Source organism: Rhinolophus sinicus, linkage group LG14 (assembly GCF_036562045.2).
Source record: "Rhinolophus sinicus isolate RSC01 linkage group LG14, ASM3656204v1, whole genome shotgun sequence".
NCBI classification, from domain to species: Eukaryota; Metazoa; Chordata; class Mammalia; order Chiroptera; family Rhinolophidae; genus Rhinolophus; species Rhinolophus sinicus.
Genome location: NC_133763.1, coordinates 45,916,641 through 45,935,153, shown reverse-complemented (window position 1 = coordinate 45,935,153; position 18,513 = coordinate 45,916,641). Strand labels below are relative to the sequence as shown.

Below are 18,513 nucleotides of genomic sequence, written 5' to 3'. Positions count from 1 at the left end.
GTTTTGGAGGACCAAGGTATACAATTCCTTGTTTACCGTTTGGAGTGTGTGAGTGAGTGAGAGTGTGTGTGTGTGTGTGTGTGTGTGTGTGTCTACACATAATATCTTCGTGATAGTCATAGATATTCCCCTTCTGAGATAATTTTATCAAAGTCTGAACTGAATTATGTCATGTACATTATTGGAAATACAAAGTTAACAACAACAACAACAGAAATCTCAGGAGAAAGAAAATTAAAAAAACAAACCAAAATAGCTTCCAGAATGGGTGCTGGAAAATAGTACAATGGGATATACAGGAAAGCAAGACTATCACATTCCTTTATATAGTGGTGAATAGACCCCGCTCAGTTGGGAGTTACGTGGACCTAAATAATTCATTTAACTATTCTGGAAGACATTAAATGACCCCCAGGCTTGGCTCTCTTATGGTTTTGCTGATTCCATTGACAGCCTAAGAGGAGGCTTTGGGGGACAGTGGTCAGTCTTCCCTGACTCCAGGAAGTTCTTCAATACTTTGGTGGTGGCGGTGGTGGTGATGGTGGTATTGATGGTGGGAGTGGTAATGGGTGGTGATAGGATGGTGGTGGGAAGTGTTGGAGGAGATGATGGTGGTGATGATGGTGATGGACCAGGTAGTGGTGATGATGGTGGTGGTGGAGGCCGTGATGGTGATGGTGTAGGCCATGATGGTGATGGCGGAGGCCGTGATGGTCATGGTGGAGGCCATGATAGTAATGGTGGAGGCCATGATGGGATGGAGGTGCTGAGCAGGGGTAGTGCTGCCATGCTGCAGAGATCTGAATAGGAGACCTGACTTGTGTAAATGCTGCGATAGATTTGAGAAGCGGGCAGAGAGAGGAGGGGCGATTAGGTACTATGCACAGAGCATGTGGTACTGCTGCTCTTGCCTGTCACTTTGAGGTGACTCTTCTCTCAGGGACAATGCAAGCAAAACAAACGTGCTTAGGCAAACATATACTGTGCTACTGGTTGTGAATTTGGGGGGGTTTGTTTGTTGAACTTTTTTCGTTTCTCTTTTAAATTTTTTATCCTAAACAATGTTTGAATCTATATTTTGGGAATATGGAAATCAGGTCTGTGCAAAGAAAGAAAAGTAGAAACAGTTAAAAAGAAAGCTGGGGCTGCAAGGCATGGACACACTGCAGGGAAAAAGGAGAGCCCTTCTTACACAAAGTAAACCAAAGTCTGGTTAGGCAGACTTTAAAAAGAACCAAGGTCAATGCATAATCATACTGGATGGGTACATGTCCTGGGTGGGACAGAAGGTGAGCATTGGAGACAGGCCTGGTGCCTGTGGCCCAGAGGGAGCTGGGGCAGTCACTCAAGCACCCTCCTTCCTGGGGACAAAGGGTGACATGGCAGAATGAGTCCCTGGAAAGCCTGGGGGGTGCAGCTCCCTTCACAGACAGAGGCCTGGTGCCAGCAACTCGGCTAATTCACAAAGAAAGGAGTGAAATACTAACAAATGGTTCTCATTATCATCACGCCGCCTCCACCCTCGTCCTGTATGTGTGTGCTCTGCTTTTTTCTTTCCTTTTTTCATCTTTTCATGGGTTGTAGCTAAACAATGAGGTGATTGCCATCCCAGTGGATTGCACAACGTTACCAGCGGCTGGGTTGGAGCACAGCTTTCTCCACAGAAATTTTAGACAAGAAAAATAAGCAAGCTGGAAATGAGGAGCTGGTCTTGCACACCTGTGTGTGCTTTGTAGCGCTTGTGATGAAGGCGCTTGTGATGAAAGCGCCTCGCCTGAGAGCAGAGACACTGTGTTCCCCCGCAGTGTACCTGTCAGCTCACCAACGGGGAGGTATTCTCGTCCTTAAAACGCCACTTTGCCAAAGTGACAGGGGGACTCACCCAGTTATCCAGGAACATACATCGGGACCACTTGTCATTTCCCAATATAATATGGAGTAATGATTTGCTTTGAATACACTGGCGTGGCTGTGTGGAAAATTTTCAATGTTCTTCAGTAACTATTCATGAAGTGACCAACGTGGGACAGTCCCATGGATAGAAAAACACCTGAGACCTCGAGAAAGTAACCATCCTGCAGATGCTTAAATGTGTCCCAAATCCCTGGATCCCCAAGCCTAAATTTGACCACAAGGATACCTTCCTGTTGTATAGTCCTTGTAAGGTAGCGATGAACCTAAGCCAAGTTTCTATTAACTCCACAGGGTCTGGCAAGTTTTTGTGATACCCAAAGGGCACTGGGCTCCCCAAACTAGAGTCTCAGCGGGAGCAGCTCCCTCCCTCTGACTGCGACATGCCTGAAGGAAGTGGATCATTTCAAAAACAAATGTTTCAGTTCCTTACTCAGCATCACGGCTGGCGAATGATTGTAGATAATCATCCCGCAGCTGCAGACTGACTGTCCTACACTTGCTCAGAGGGGGCCGCTGAGCATGTGCAGAGCCAGCCATTCCAACCATGACTGGGACGCAAAGCAGGATTCCTTCCTGCAGAGACAGCCAGACGGGAACGTGGGATGGCCACGATGCATTGCTTTCTGTTCTGCACCCAGCCTGCCAATACCTCGCGGCCTGATGATAGCTGGATGTCTTTAATGATATTAATAAGAATTGCCAATATTTATGCAGCACCTACTAGTTGCCAGGCACTGGGCTAAATGCTTATTCTTTTTCATCCTCTCAACAAACCAATGTGGAAGGTATATTGTAATTATTCCGATTTTTGAGGGGAGACACTGAGGCACGGAAGGGTTACGTCACTCGCTGATAAGGTTGCCCAGCTGATAACTGCTGAGGCTGACATGCCACCGGCCCCAGGCCTCATGGCCTCAGTTGGCCCCCCTGTCAAGGGAAGCAGCGGGACTGCACAGTCATCAGTGGCCCTTTCTTTACGGCTCCAATTGTCTATAATTATGTAAAATAAAATCTGAGATTCTAAAATTAATTAGTTTCTATTTCTCTAACTTAGAACATCCACACTTACATCTTTAGAAGAAGCAAGATGAGTGACTGGTATCTCCCCGTCCTACCCCCTTCCCCGTGTGTGTGTGTGTGTGTGTGTGTGTGTGTGTGTGTGTGTGTGTGTGTGGTGATTAAGGGGGGGAAAACTGTCTGCCCTCAGCTCTGAATGTCTAATTACCCACAGTGTTCTGGGTCCCTGGGGACAGATGTACTCTGTGGGCCTCTTGTTAGCTCTGGAGTGCATTTCCCCAGTGCAGAGTTTTTCTTTTGTTCATGATGTCATGGTCAAGTAAAACCTAAAAGGAGAAACACTAGAAGATGGGGAATGTACTGAAATATCATATGAGACTCAAGTGACTTTAGGAGGGATTGCAGGTTTTCATCTCCCCTGACCTTTCCTCCTGAGATAATGAAAGAGCTAGATGAAACTTCTTAAAATAAGCTTAAAAATTCCCATCACATAACCCTCCATTATATTTAACCATCTCGATGACATTCCGACATTCCCCATCAGGCATATGTGTTACTGTGCGGTAGGAGCCCATTTGGGGCTGGGATAGTTAAAGCCATACACAGGAAGTAGCTAAAACAGCACAAAGCCCCCTGACAAACACACACAGAAGTAAAGTCTTTTTTTTCCAACTCGTATCTTAGCCTCGGGTTACCTAGAATTTGCCTGTGCTACATGCCTGAGCAAAGCTGGGCTGAGTTATCTCTTTCATGCTTTGAGTCAGATTTTGTGGGTGTGAAGGCAGCAGACAAGCCAGGAAATGTCAGCCCAGAAGAACAAGGGAGCTGGAGATATCGTGGCAGCTGTCACTCCAGAGTGGTGTGGAATGAGAAGGCATCTGATGTGTCCTTGGGACTCAGTTTCCCCTGGGTGGCTGGTGCTAGCTACTGTGTTTCCCTGAAAATAAAACCGGGTCTTATATCAAGTTTTGCTCCAAAAGACACATTAGGGCTTATGTTCAGGGGATGTCCTCCTGAAAAATCATGCTAGGGCTTATTTTCTGGTTAGGTCTTATTTTCGGGGAAACACGGTACTGGTGATCTATGTTTTCTTGGATGCAGGCTGGTTGAGATGCAGCGGTTTTTTTGCCGTGAAACTGAAGTCCAGCTGCTCCTACAGAAATGGCTTTGTCTCATTGACATTTTAACAAGTAAGGGTGGCCTTTTACTGGGATCCTTACATTCGAGTCCCATAACTTGTCCCTTCTTCCTCTTTCATTGAAGGATGAACTGCCTGCCATTTTAAAAAGCCCCAGAACACTGTACGTCTGTTAAGCCACGATTTTTCCTGGTCTTTTTCAGGGCTATGGATCTTTAGCTTGTCTGAATTTCTGAAGTTACATCTGAATTGCATTATAGACTTATATGTCGTAACATTGCTTGACCCGTTACTTGGAAAACATACCACACACTGAGAGGAAAAGGTTAGCTCGAGAAGAGCTGAGGACATTTAATCCCATAAAGCAAATAGAATAAAGAGGTTGGATCTTAGTTTGCATTCACTGGCAGCGTTTTGTTTTCATTCACGTACTTATCCCATCCCAGGTGGTCACCCAAGGTCTGCAGTGGGCCGGAGGCCGCGATGGCATTATTGGATATAAACTTTGCCTCCAACCAACCTGAGAGTTCCCCTTTTCCCCACAATACTTCTGTCTGCTCTTAGTCCCAAATATGGGAAGAACAGGCAGGCAGAAGCCTAAAGCAGAGCTGAAATGGTTCTTTTTCTTGTGGTTTAAGGAGCTGCCAGTTGGAACCAAGGAGATGTTTTCTTAGGGTCGCAGAAAAGTTTCAAAAACTAGTAGATTGTTTTTGGCACTCAAATGCAGATTATAGATATATCCCTAGTATTTCCCAAGCTGGTGGGATATACTACAGGGACAGCTATTTAGCCGTATATCCTTGCAAAAATATACTGCCCTCCGTTCTGTAACAGAAGGCTGCTGTGTTGTCGGAATTACCCACGCTCTGAAGACCCCTCTGTGGTGTTGGCATCACACAACTCATGAATCCAGTCAGGTAAATACCACACAGACTGTGGCCCACCACACATACCAGAAAGTCACGGACGTTCATAGCAAATGCTCTTTGCTTCTGAAGCTCAAGGTCAATCAACCACAATGGTCTCTTCCTTGAGCTGCCTCACCCTCCCAGGAAACGCTACGAAGCGTTTTGTGATTTACCCCAGAATCTCCAAAGGAGACACAGGACCATTTCTCTTTAGGAAACATTTCTCATAGGAAACATGGCAAGGCACTTTCGAATTGTCAGCATTGAAACTTTCCGTCAAAAAGAAGAGCGGTTTAGCTGAACCTTAGCGTCTTCCTACGTCCTTCATGCCAGATGCACTATTTTCCTATTGGATGTGCCAAAACCACGAAACAGTTAAAACACATCAAATCATCTTGAAATGGCCAAAATTGAATTTCTTTTCCCCAAAAAAAGAGCTCCTAGTCAGCAAACCTCACAGTCATAATTCATAATAGAAAACTTCTGATTAGGCTAAAAATTAGGAAAACAAACTTGCCACGCAAAAGACTCCAAATTTTCTCTTTGTGTACAGGCCCAGAGTAAGAACCAATGGAGGGAAGAGAGAATTAAGGGGACCGGTTACAGCAGTGAAAACCACAGCAGCAGCACCAACCATTAGATTAGGCCCTCAGCAACCATATTGAGTGAGTTTTCCCAACTCGCAGAACGCTAGCGGGTGGAAGCTAGGAGAAGGGAGGCAGCGGTTCACGCCGACTGCTCTAACATCTTTGATGGGGTGTAAGCTGCCCTTGGGATTAGCCATTGCTTCCAAGCTCATGTGAGGAGTTGTCAAAGACATCTTTTTGGTCAAGCATCACCAAATCTTTGGTGTGAAACACGTCAGCCAGTTACCCTTGGGCTTAATCATAAGCTTACCATAGCTCCAACGCCAAAGAACATCTTAAGTGGCGTGCCAGGGGTAAAGAGAAAACCTTCCAATTCACACATGTCATTTATATCTAGACAATGGGGGGGGTGGGGGGGTAGGGGACATAGGAACAATGTCCCCCAGAGAGTCTGCAAGCTATACCCTCTTCTTACCTCTAATGTGGCCACACCTGCACCTTACATTTTCTGAGATACATTAATTTCTTGACAATTTTTCTTAGTTCCTAGCTCATCAAAGCCAATGTCAAGTGTCCCCTTCATCCTGTACAGCCGTGGTTCTCAGCCCAGGCTTTTCCGTGGGAGCTTTATAAAATACTGAGACTCAGGCGGCACTTCAGACCAGCTAAATCAGAATCTCTGGAGGTGGGACAGGTATCAGGAGCTAGTAAAGCTCCCCAGGTAATTCTAGGGTGTGTCCACAGTACAGGATTTGGGGTGGGGGAGGGCAGCAGAAAGTGGGAGCCAGGAGGTAGGAGGTGGGATGCAGCAGGGAGGGCTTTGAAGGATGCTGACCGAAGTTAGCGAGATGCCTTCACTCATGAGGAACTTTCAACACAGGCTGTTTCTTAAACTACATATTGATTCGAATTTGAACGATTTGCCATTAATCAAAGCTTCTTGGCTGCAATTGACCAAAATCTCATTGAGACCTTAAGAAAGTCAAGGGGACACGAAGGCAAGTGTTTATCGAACGGGCCATACAACCAGTCTTACCTTCAGGCTGTCTGCAGAAGAACCTCTCGCTCCAGCTGACTCAAGGCTGGTTGGTCATGGGTTCTGAGAGCATGGTCTCGACATAATGTTGACTGTCACGTGGAAACTCACGCTCTAGCAGACACTCCACAGCAGTAGATTGGCTCCGGGTTGGCGCTCCCCCTTGGCCCAAGATCCCATGGGGCGGGTGCAGTTGAGGAGGGTCAGAGTGAAACCCTCTAAAGCAGTGGTTCTCAGGCTTAGGGATGCATCAGAGTCACCTGCAGGGAATATTAAAACACACGATGTTGGGTGTCACTCAGCACCTATTGCTAGGTCTGTGGTAAAGCCTAAGGATTTGCATTTCTAACAAGTTCTAAGCAATTGCTGATAGAGACCATTAAGGCTCATATTTTGAGAATCGCTGCTTTAAAATACGAGACCCAGGACAGGCCAGGGCTGTCTGGGTGCAGAAGAGGCACACCACACTTCAATAGCATTTTTTCGTGCCCTACAAGGACTAGAATGTGGTCCTGAGATGGGCTGTGATTTATTTCCATGTATAAAATTGCGAGAGGCTTCTGATGAAGTGATTACCCCATGAGAACAAACAGGATTATAAAAATAGGTATGCATTTTGGTTCTTTGTTCCTAATATTTTTGCATTAGAAATTGGTAACATTTAGGTCAGATTTAATTTTAGAGCCCCAACCTTTACTAGCGTGAGTCTAAAAACAATGACAGCAATATCTGTGAAACGCGTTTAGTGTATCAGTATTCTAGACCATGAATTGCTCTCTCCAGCAGCAAGCTACCTGTAGCTACACTGAACAAGAGAAGGCCAAAGGCACAGGAGATACTAGACAGGGTCTTCAATATAGCAATCAGGCATCTAGATGTGGTTGGCAGGGGACCCGGGCTTGCACCAAGGTGGCTTGAGCCAGAGGTTGCAGGTACGGGGCAGAGAACCTTTAGTGGTTGGTCTAGAGTCGATCCCCAAGAAGGCAGGTCTGCCTACAGGTTGTGGAGTTTTTTTTATTTAGATTGAACTTCTCCTTCTAATCATCTACATTGGAGGCCATCCTGGCTTACTGTGGAATATCCAGAATATTTCCAGAGAGAGTCACTCTTACTTCTCTGGTTGTTCCGTAGATTAAAATTGGAGGCTTTTGGTGTCATCTAAGAAGGTATGTCAGCCGGCGGGGTCCCAGCAGTGAGCAGGTGCAAACTCCTAGGCACCTGCTGCTATACAAGGCCCATCACATACTCCTCTCACCTCTCCAGACCCACTAAGCCATGTGGGATCTCTTGCCAGTTCGTGAACTCCGGGGCTCCGGAATGCCTTTCCTTCCCTTCTTCCCTGATGAACTCCTATTCATCCTTCAGAACCCTGCTTAGCTGTCACTTCCTCTGTGAACGTAGGTCTCTGGCCAGACTGGCCAGATGAAACTAATTCCTCATTCCGCTAAGTTTCCATATCATGTTCAATACGCATTATACTTATCATGTGGTGCTTTCAGTGCTTGTTCCTGGGCTTGTCTTTCCTCACCTCTAGGTTATTTGCTCCTGGCAGTTGTGTTATTATGTCTTATTCTTCATGTCCCTGGCACCTAACACAGTGGCTGGCGCAGCGCCTGCAAGTTTAGTGCTCTATTAATGAAATAAATGAATTCCAGTGTTTGGATGGGGGAAAGTATTTCTTACGGACCCAGCAGGGATGTGGGCTGGAAAACATTAAATGCTCGTAGTCACAGACGATCGGAGCTGGAGGGGGACCTTAGCTATTGCCGGGGCCAGTTCCTCATCTTGTGAAGAAGGAAGCTCAGAAATGCTTAAAGATATGGAGTGATTTACCCAAGACTGAGAGTGAACTGGACCAGGATTCAGCGCTGTGGGTTCCAGCCTAGCGATCAGTCAGGTTTGGTCAAACACCTAGATGAAGAGTTTGTGGACGAGATCAGATCCTCTTCCCCACGCGTGATGGAACCAGACCCCAGGATGCCCACTTCTTACCCTGGGGGACAGGCCTTCCTCTTCTGTACTAAACCCAACCCTGAGAGGGAATGAAAATGTGCTTTGCCATAGAATCTAATCTATTTTAGGGTGTTTGAGTAAGTTTTCATCGCTGGCCTGAACCCCAATAGCGTATTGGAAGGTTTTGCTGGTACTTCTGAAGCAGAAAGGATATTTCGAGCAGAGTGGGTAAGGAAGAAGGATGGAAACACCTCAGTTCTTAATTTTATGATTTCCAGCAGTAGGACAGCTCTGGGGGCCCTTTCTGCCTCCAGCTCCTCTATGTGAGGGACATGGGGCCACGGTAGCTTCATTGACATTTGTTTCTGTGGCACAAAATAAGAGGGGGTGGAAGGAAGATAATTGGTGAGGGTCCACACTGGAAACAGACATGATGGGGAAAAGCGTTTATAGGGCTAGAAAGAGAATATAGAAGGAAGGATAACGATGTCATTCCATAACTTGTTTTGGGGGCAAGGGTGGTGCTACCCCACTCTACTACAAGTTCTACAAAAGACATAATAGTTCATTCATTCATTCATTCATTCATTCATTCATTCCTTAAAAATGTCACATCACTCTCCTGTTTAAAACACTTTGCCTTTAGGAGGAAACCACAGCTCCCAGCTATGTCCCTGCAGACCGGGCTCCTTCGACCTCTCCAACTTATTTCCTAGGACTCTTCCCTACATGCTCAGTAATTTTGACTCGTTTCTGCCTCAGGGCCTTTGCACTTACCATTCCTGGAATGCTCTCTCTCTCTCTCGTTCCTGCTCATCCTTCAGATCTCAACTTGCAGGCCCCTTCCTCAGAGAACTCTTCTTCACAGAGCATTCTGTACACCGTAGGGCCTCACTACACCCTGCAGTCACCCTCTGTCATCATCCCCCACTTATTTCCTTCACGGCATATGAAGAGTCTGACAATATTTTTTTTATTTCTACAAGACTATAAGCTCCATGAGAACTGAGACCTGTCTGTCTTAGTCACTGCTATGGTCTCAACACTGAAAACAGTACTTGGCACATAGTGGGTGCTCAGGAAATATTGCTAAATAAGTGAATAACATACACACACACACACACACACGAGGTTTATACAAGTGAGAGAACAAAAATCTTCCACTGCTTCTAGGAACTACAACCTAAAACTGAGTAGAATTTTTTTCTCTTTGTCTGATCCCCATAGCTTCTGATTCCTGAAAATTGACCTTTAATATGGTTCTCAAGATTCCCGTGCTAGCTCTGTAAGAGCTCTCTGTCGTCTGTCAAGAGGTCAGGTTGTCTTATTTGCCATCATTACTCATCTGGATTCTCATCAAAACACCAGCTTACTCCCAATTGTCAGGACTTGTTCTTCTGTATAATGTTATCTTAGGGTGGTCCAGAGTTGAGTCTGCTACATCTGCGTGTGTGTAATGTACACAATGATTTCCGTTTTGTTGCTAGATTAGGGGTCTGTTGGAGCAGGACTCTGGTGTGAGACTGTGGCATGTGATTAGCCACAGACTGTGTCCAGGCAGAAACCAAGAGCTTTGTCGTAACAGTGAAAGGCAGATGCCACCGGAAGGTCTGTGTAAGCTCAGGGCCTGGGCAGTTTCGGTGGCTGGGCCCTGATGCTGGTAAAATCCCAGAACTCAGGAAAATGGGGTTTGTCCTGTCGGCACATCCCGCCTCTCCTGTCTGCTAGAGAATGTGGTGAAGTGCCCACCTAATGCCAGCTCTCTCCTCTCACAGAGTCCTGGCCCGTGGTGGTGCAGTCCAGGCGGCTGGATGGCATGCTGGACCCAAGCTCAGCTCAGCGTCCGGGCCCAATAACGGCTTTTCCAAGGAAGCAGCTTTCCGTCCTGGCCACACCGAGGTGAGCACCTGAGAGCATGTGTCTCCTCAAGGTTCCTGGCTCCGGAGCTGCCAGGACAGGTGGACATGAGCCCCAGGCTGAGGACGGGGCATCCATGGGGGCCGGGGTGGCTCCTAGTGATCCAGCACAGGTGATTCTCCTAGCTCGTCAGCGAGAGGAAGTCCTTCTGCTCTCAGGCTGGCCCCACAGCTACTAGGAGACTGAGTCGCCCACCTCGAAAGTCACGGAACACAGGGCCTTGAACAGACAGTCAGTCAGAGCTTCCACACAACTCCGGGTCTGCTGAGTGGGCAGCCTTGTGAGACGGGACGTCCCTGATCACGTCTATGCTTGTGGCCGTGGAATGGAGGGTGGGGAGAGCTCCCGATCTGGAGACAGGGCCCGGCTCTGAGCTCCCCTTCCTCCAGGCATACGCCCGCCTCGAGGCATTTACCTTACTGCAGCTCTGTTTCCTCCTCTGTACAATGGGAACCATAAGGCCTACCTCCCAGACTTGTTGTGATGTGTTAACGAGACCGTTATGCCCAATAGATGAGAATTATGACCTCCCCTCATTCATTTTTAAGACGGGTCTCAAAAAATGAGGACCCGTGGAGTTTGTTCCATTCTGCCAGGGAGTAAACCAATGAATCCTCAGGTGCCCGCCCCTGCTCGTGCTTTCTGGCTGCCTATTGCCATCGTGGGCATTTTAAGTTCTTTTCGGATCAAGTCTACGTGAGGCCCAGAAACCTGACAAACTAGATTTAAAAATAATTAAATAGCCAAATGGTCCCCGGTGTCTGTATTTGTGGCCTAAGGATGGTAAGACGTACAGTCTGTTGCATGGAATTTTCATTTTGAGTAAACACAGCCCAGGACCCACCAGTTACAATGTGTATGTCTGTGGGGAGGGGGGTCTCTGGCCTCTGTCCCCGCGAAGGTGCTCAGCCCACCACTCATTAGCTGCATCACCCCGGGTCCCTTAGCCTCTCAAGGCCCATTTCTCTCCTCTGTAAAGTTCAAGGATTGGAGGACTAGGCTAGCGGTTCCCAAAATGGGGTCCCCAGACCAGCAGCATCGGTGTCACGTGGGAACTTAAGAGAAATGCAGATTCTCAGGCCCGACCCCAGACTTACTGAATCAGATGCTCAGGGAGGGCAATCTGGTTTAACAGGCTCTCCAGGTGCGCACGATGCGCTGCACCTCTGACATCTCTTCCAGTCCGTGCTGACCCCTGGGAAATGCTCGCAGAGGCGCTGGTTTCGATGCCGTCTCTGCCTTTCTCCGCTGCAGCCTCAGGGCTCCTTCCCCGGGGAGCTGAGAAGCCACAGCCTCCCTCTCACACTCCACAACTGAGAGTGGAGGCGTCTTTACAACGGAAGACAGCAGCCAGTTTACGTTTAGAGCGGAGGCCAAGTGTAAAACAAGAGATGACCCTTGACCGCTCTCCTAATGTGGCGAGTGCGATGGAAGAGGAGGAAAGGCTGGATTTCCTCAACCACAAGAATTTCCTCTCTCGCTAACCCTGAGTGACCCTGGTTCACTGATCCCATCTCTAGCCGGACAGTCACTGAGAGCCCTTGGTACCACTCCCTCGAAGGGAGGAAAGATCTTACTCCCCTCTACGACACACCTCCAAAGGCAGGTTGCCCAGCCTCCCTGTGCCATCAGCCCTCCCGGGACAATGTGGGCCAGTTGCTTAGCTCTGTCCAGCAGCGTCATCACCTATTCAGAGGAGACCAGAATCTGTGTAACGATCATTCACCTGGTGCAGGAAATTTCTCTTATTACTGGCGTGTGTGGAATTACGACTGGAGATTCACAGTGTGTACCACCGGCCTGGGAGACGGTGAGAGACCTGGGGAGACTGTTAGCGGCTGGATAAAAGGCACCTGACGGGTTACCCCAGTCTTAGTCATTTGTCATCCACGCTGGTAGGAGCAGGACAATGACGGACCACTCACACGTTACACGACCGTGTTTCTTCCTGTGAAAGAAGAAACGCTAGTTGCGTCCTCCCCAGCTAATTGTTCAGTTCACAGGGCTTTGCTTAGTGAAGCCTCCACAAGGACAGTCACCTCTTCAGGAGATAAGGCTTCAAAGGTTGTTTTTAAAAATAACTAAATGAAAGTCCTCCCCGGGTTCACTTTGGCCAAGGAAAGACTGTTCATTTGTAAACTGTGTGTTGTGCGTTATATCACTAGAAGAGAAAACACACTCGTTGTTTTCTTTTTCTATGTACTGGTGGATTTTAAAAAGAAAGATTTTTTTTTTTAATTTAAAAAGATGATAGGGACACCGTATTATAAGTAAAATATTTTTTTAAATAACACCTTTTCATCTGAAACCCAAATGAGAGCTGTACTTGCAACGTTTTCAAATCTTCATGAAAACAATCGTCCATGACGCAAATCTCCACTTAGTGATTAAATGCCGCCGGGCGCCATGTGTTCTGTCCTGACAGTGAACTGAGAAGTAGCATTAGACTTTAAGAGCTGTGTGAAGACAGTCAGTAAAACCATCAGACTGCTGGGCAGAGTAGAAAACGTTATGCAGATTTACCTCGTTTTATCACTCTTTGTTCTATTTTGCTTCGCAATTATTGCATTTTCATCAGCATTGAGGCAGGACCCTCCACCAGCAAAATATTACGACTCGCTAAAGGCTCAGATGATGGTTAACATTTTTAGCAATAAAGCATTTTTAATTAAGGAATATACATTTTTTTATATAATGCTATTGCACATTTAATAGACTACAGCATAGTGTAAACAAAACTTACATGCACTGGGAAACCAAAAAAATTCATGTGACTCATTTTTTTGCGATGGTCTGTAACCAAAGCCACAATATCTCCGAGGTATGCCTGTAATTTCTTAAACTCATAGAAGGTCAGCGTTGGAAGATACCTTAAATGTTACCGCTCGGCTGGAGAAATTAAGGAGCACAGAAGGAAGGAGACTTGTCCACACATTCACTGATTCTTAGAGGTGGGGTTACCTGCGAGTGCTAGGTCACCTGGACCCAACAAAGACGAAGGAGGCTTTTCTGCCTTCAGGGAGCTTGCCCTCAAGAAGGGAGGATCAGAGGAGGACACAACTATACTAAGAGAGCCTGAGGGAAATGCTTTTAGAGATGGGGAGGGGAGAGAGTTTGTCTCTTTGGAAATAGGAAAAGCTCCCCCGTGGAACTGGCATTTCCGTTGTGTGTTGAAAGAGAACAGGAAGGGCTCCAACCTGCAGAGGTGGAGAGCAGAAAAGGCCCATGGAGGGCCAGGGGGACGATGCCCCTAGCACAGAAGAGTCTGAACCAGAGCCAGAGGTGGGCTGGGAAGGATAGAGTGAGCCTGTGAATTCTAAAAAGCAAAATATACAAGGAGAGCAGACGGTGGGCAGGGCCTGTTGACTCACTGGACAGCCAGCTCATCACTGGGTCCTATAAGTGGGGTGATGTGATCATAGCTGTGCTCTAAGAAGTCCAGTGGGCAGCCTGGGATGGAAGGCACTGGAAGCAGAGAGATGATGGTCCAGGACATCACGTGGGAAACTGTTGCATGATTTGAACTGCCGGCATGGAGGTGAGAATGGAAGTTACAGTTTCAAGAGACGCTGTTGAGCCACAGCCTAAAGGGCTAGATGGCGGGCGGGGGGTATGGATGAAAGAGCGGGGTCCAGTGCTGAGCTGAGGTCTGGAGCTGGTGAATGAAGCAGTCGTGGTCCCAGTAACAGGAAAAAGGAAAATATGGAGAAACGCATCTAGGGAGATGGGGAGAAATGTGCACAGAGAGAGGAGCTGTGGAACTGCCTCGTAAATCAGTAAGTGGCCCCCAAATGGGCTGCTGCTTTTGAGCGAGGAAGAGGAAAAGGGATATGGTGATACTGATGAGGATTGTGAGTATGAAGATTTTTGTTTCCCATGTCTTGCTTTTAAAATGTCAGAATCCATGGAGAGTTGCCCATCAGGCAGTTGGACTTTCAGAACTGGCTTTCAAAAGAGCAGTTGGGCTGGAGATCCTGGTACTGGCCTCAACTGCCCAGAAATGTCAGTGTCCGTAGAAGAGGACGCACTCACCAAAGGGGAGACTTTAGAATGAGGTGGGGACCTGTGGAAATGGGGAACAGGGAGCAATCTGGCCCGTATTCCCCCCAAAACCCTGCATTTTAGTCTTTTTAAAATGTATTTCTCTATCCGAATTCTAAGTGTTGCTAATTTGGATACAAAGGGATGAGTATCAGTTTCATTTCTTCTCCCTTCATCTACCTGATAAGAGACACCGAGAAGCAGCAAGAAATGAAACAAGGAGCAAAAGCAAAGGGCTTGAATTCACGGCCCACTTTATAACAAGTTCTCTGTTACAGTTGTGACAGTTGTGTGTGTCACTCTCTCTTACAAGTGACAGTTGGCTGGACATTTGTTTGCAAGGCCATCAGCCGACAGATCCAGTGGTGGTCAAAAGCCCAGATGTGCCACCGCCTGCTCTGTGTGGCCTGAAGAATTGGAACAAACACAAACATTTTCAAAGTAACCAGAGAGAAAAAAGAATGTGGCGGTTTTATTCTTGGTATCTCACCAAAGAGCTGTCTATTTCCAGCTGCAGAAAAGCACAGTACTGAGAAGAATGTGTCACTTTAAAATATTCGGAATGCAGTGTTTGGCCCTAGGCACGACATCCACAAGAAGCCATGCACTGTGGTGGCAAGAGGGCAGATGGAGAGCCTCCCTGGCCATCCCCGTTCACCCTGCCATCCACTCTCCTCGGAGTTGTTGAGGACCTACTACCACATGCCAGGCACTGCACCTGGCCCCGGAAATATTTAAATGCAAACGGCACAGCTTGCAAAGCTCTCAGGGAGACAGGCATGGAAACAATTATCCATGACACTAGGAGGGTGACAGGGTTACATACCTGAGACAAGGGAGGTGCATGCCCAGGGATGGAGTGACTAGCTGCTGTGACACAGCTCTGCCCTCCAAGACTTCACAGTCAGTGGAAAGACAGGCTCAAATCGTTATGCTTTGAAAGAAGCCTGACAGAGGCAAAACAAGGTGCTGTGAAAAGACGTGGCTGGAGTGTGCTTGGGGAGTGAATAAGCCATAATAACTGAAGAAGACCAAAGCCTTTGATGACAGCAATGACTCAGGATTAACAGATTTTGTGGGCGCCTATTTAATCCCATCAGCAACCTGGTGAAATGATGTTTATTGCCCCGTTTTGATCAAGGAGGAAAGAAAGACTTAAGTGACTTCCCTTTGCTAACAAGTAGCCGATCTAGGAATCCAAGCAAAGTTTTCTAACCCCAAATCTAATGCCGAGTTCTTTTCATTACATTGATTTAGTAGGCGGGGACACACACACACACACACACACACACACACACGCTTACTTCTGAAGTTGAGAATGGAAAGAGATCATTTTTGATTGGGGTTGTCTGAGAAGGCCTCAAAAAGAAGTTGGTATCTGTGCCAGGCTGGACAAGTGGGCAGGGAGCAGAATGACCTGTGGGAGTGGGGGTGGGGAGAGATGGCAGAAGGGACAGAACTGGAAGTTTGAACACCGTCTATAGGGGATGCCCCTAACCCTACAAGAAGATCCGGGAAAGCTCCACAGAGGAGGTGACATTTGATATCCATCTATGAGTGTGAATAGGAGCTCACCAGAAGTGAGCTCAAGGACAGAGCTAGTTCCACAGTGAGTTGAGCCAGCGGCTGGCCACTGGTGGGCAGCTATATGCAGTGTGGAACCCTGTCACATGCTCAAGAGGGGCTTGTACTGCCTCTTGGGGGACAGGTATTATAGATCTATGCCATTTGGTTTATACTCACATAAAAATAAATAATAAAAAGAAAAGACATGTTCAGGAATGAAAGACAGAGTGAGGGAGGGAGGAAAGGATGGAAGGGTGGACCCCCCAGTAAAGGGTCAGGTTTGGATTCTTTCTCTGCTCTAGTGTTTGCTAGAGATGTTAAGCCTATTAGTCAATTTTCTGTGGATCACTTTCCTTGTATATGAGAGATGATAAACCCTAACCTAACTCACAGACCAATGAGAAGCTAGAAATGAACACGTTTGGAATGTTTTAAAATGTCACACAAAGAGGACAGGTTATCACTGTTATGTTTATATGTGAGGGCGGCTGACTAATCAAGATGGTCCTGGAACTGGACACTTTTGGGCCAAACAAGATGCTTCATGGATTCGTAACAAGGGTTCAGTCACCGGATGTCAGAGCTGAGGCAGGCCTGCTGTCTGAAGAGGGCATGTCCATGCTAAGGCTTCCAGACAAGTCCCAGGCAGCTCTTCCCACTGCTTTCCCGGGGACTCCAGCCATTGGGCAGGACGCAGTGGTGGGGAGAAGTGGCCGACACACCCCACCTGCCTCTCCGATGCACACACATGCTCACTGCTGCTCAAGCTGGCAGGCAGAGAACTCCAAGGATTCTGGAAGTGATGTCCCAAGTTCATACCAGGCCACAGGGCAGACTTTCGGGGGCTCTGTCCCCTTCCTGGAAAAGCCCACCCCTTAGATGGGATGGCCCTGTTGACGCCTTTCGTCCCCAGTCCCCATGTCATTGTTGCTAGCACCCCTTTCCACTCCCCAAAGTGTCCGGGTTCGAATGGTAAATTCCAGGGTCGCCTTGGCTGGAGACGACCAGGTGCGGCCTCCTTGTGGTCCTCTTGGAAGGTCGATGCTGAGTCCCCAGAACCTGCCCTCCGTACCACACAGCCCTCCGTGAATAACCCTCGTTTCTGTTTCATTTCAGGTGCATAGCGTAATGTCCATGTTGTTCTACACTCTGATTACAGCTCTTCTGATCGGCATCGGCACCCAGGCAGAACCGCGCGCAGAGAGCCATGTCCCAGCAGGACGCGCCATCCCCCAAGCCCACTGGACTAGCCTCCAGCATTCCCTTGACACAGCCCTCCGCCGAGCCCACAGCGTCCCAGCCGGGGCGATAGCTGCCAGGGTGGCAGGGCAGACCCGCAATATCACTGTGGACCCCAAACTTTTTAAAAAGCGGCGCCTGCGTTCCCCCCGCGTGCTGTTCAGCACTCAGCCCCCTCCGGTCACGGCAGACGCACAGCCCCTGGATTTGGAGGCCAGTGGCACCGCCTCCTTCAACAGGACTCACAGGAACAAGCGGTCTACGTCGCACCCCGTCTTCCACAAGGGGGAGTTCTCCGTGTGTGACAGCATCAGCGTGTGGGTGGGGGACAAGACCACGGCCACGGACATCAAAGGCAAGGAGGTGATGGTCTTGGGCGAGGTGAACATCAACAATAGCGTGTTCAAACAGTACTTTTTTGAGACCAAGTGCCGGGACCCCAATCCCGTGGACAGCGGGTGCCGGGGCATCGACGCGAAGCACTGGAACTCGTATTGTACCACGACTCACACCTTCGTCAAGGCGCTGACCATGGACGACAAGCAGGCTGCCTGGCGGTTTATCCGGATAGACACGGCCTGTGTGTGTGTGCTCAGCAGGAAGACGGGGAGGAGAGTCTGACCGCACGCCCGCCCCCCCATCCCCAGCGCCCCTCCACACGCTCCTGGGCCCCTCCCTACCTCAACCTGTAAATTATTTTAAATTATAAGGACTGCATGGTAATTTATAGTTTATACAGTTTTAAAAAATCATTATTTATTAAATTTTTGGAAGCATCCTGTGTACCGGCACTCGGGTCATTTTCCCCAGGGTGACCATCTGGGGACAACACGGGGTGAATTGTCTACAGTACCCACCTGGCTCCCTCTCTGTGGGGCCTGTAACCCCCTGCCCACCCAGCCAGCACTGCCACTTCCGGGAAGGCTAACTGGTTTCAGGTATTAGCCTAAGCGGGCTGATTAGGAGGGGACGCCTGCTGGGTGGCAACTTTGCTCTGCATTCTACAGCCCAACCTACCCAAGCCTTGGGTTCCCTGCCCCCCACCCCCAGCCCCCCACCCACAGCCTGGATCTGTGAGCCTTGATTGTTCCACTCTGTAAGTTTGTGGGGTCTCATCAGAAGACTCCATCCTGGAGGGACCCACTCACTCTGCAGGGAGGAAACCAAGGAGCAAGGACCTGTGAGCCTGACTGTCTT

The 18,513-nt window shown here is 48.2% G+C and overlaps 1 protein-coding gene across 1 annotated transcript in view; it reads left to right on the top strand.

Moving 5' to 3' along the window:
- NGF (nerve growth factor) overlaps positions 1 to 18,092 on the top strand; it is a 51,750-nt gene extending 33,658 nt beyond the window's left edge. The window contains exons 2-3 of the mRNA XM_019730556.2: positions 10,329 to 10,452; positions 17,194 to 18,092. Coding sequence (XP_019586115.2) covers positions 17,206 to 17,937 — 732 coding nt within the window. The 5' untranslated portion in view covers positions 10,329 to 10,452; positions 17,194 to 17,205 and the 3' untranslated portion in view covers positions 17,938 to 18,092. The remainder of the gene's footprint in view (positions 1 to 10,328; positions 10,453 to 17,193) is intronic.
- Positions 18,093 to 18,513: the final 421 nt, after the last annotated feature.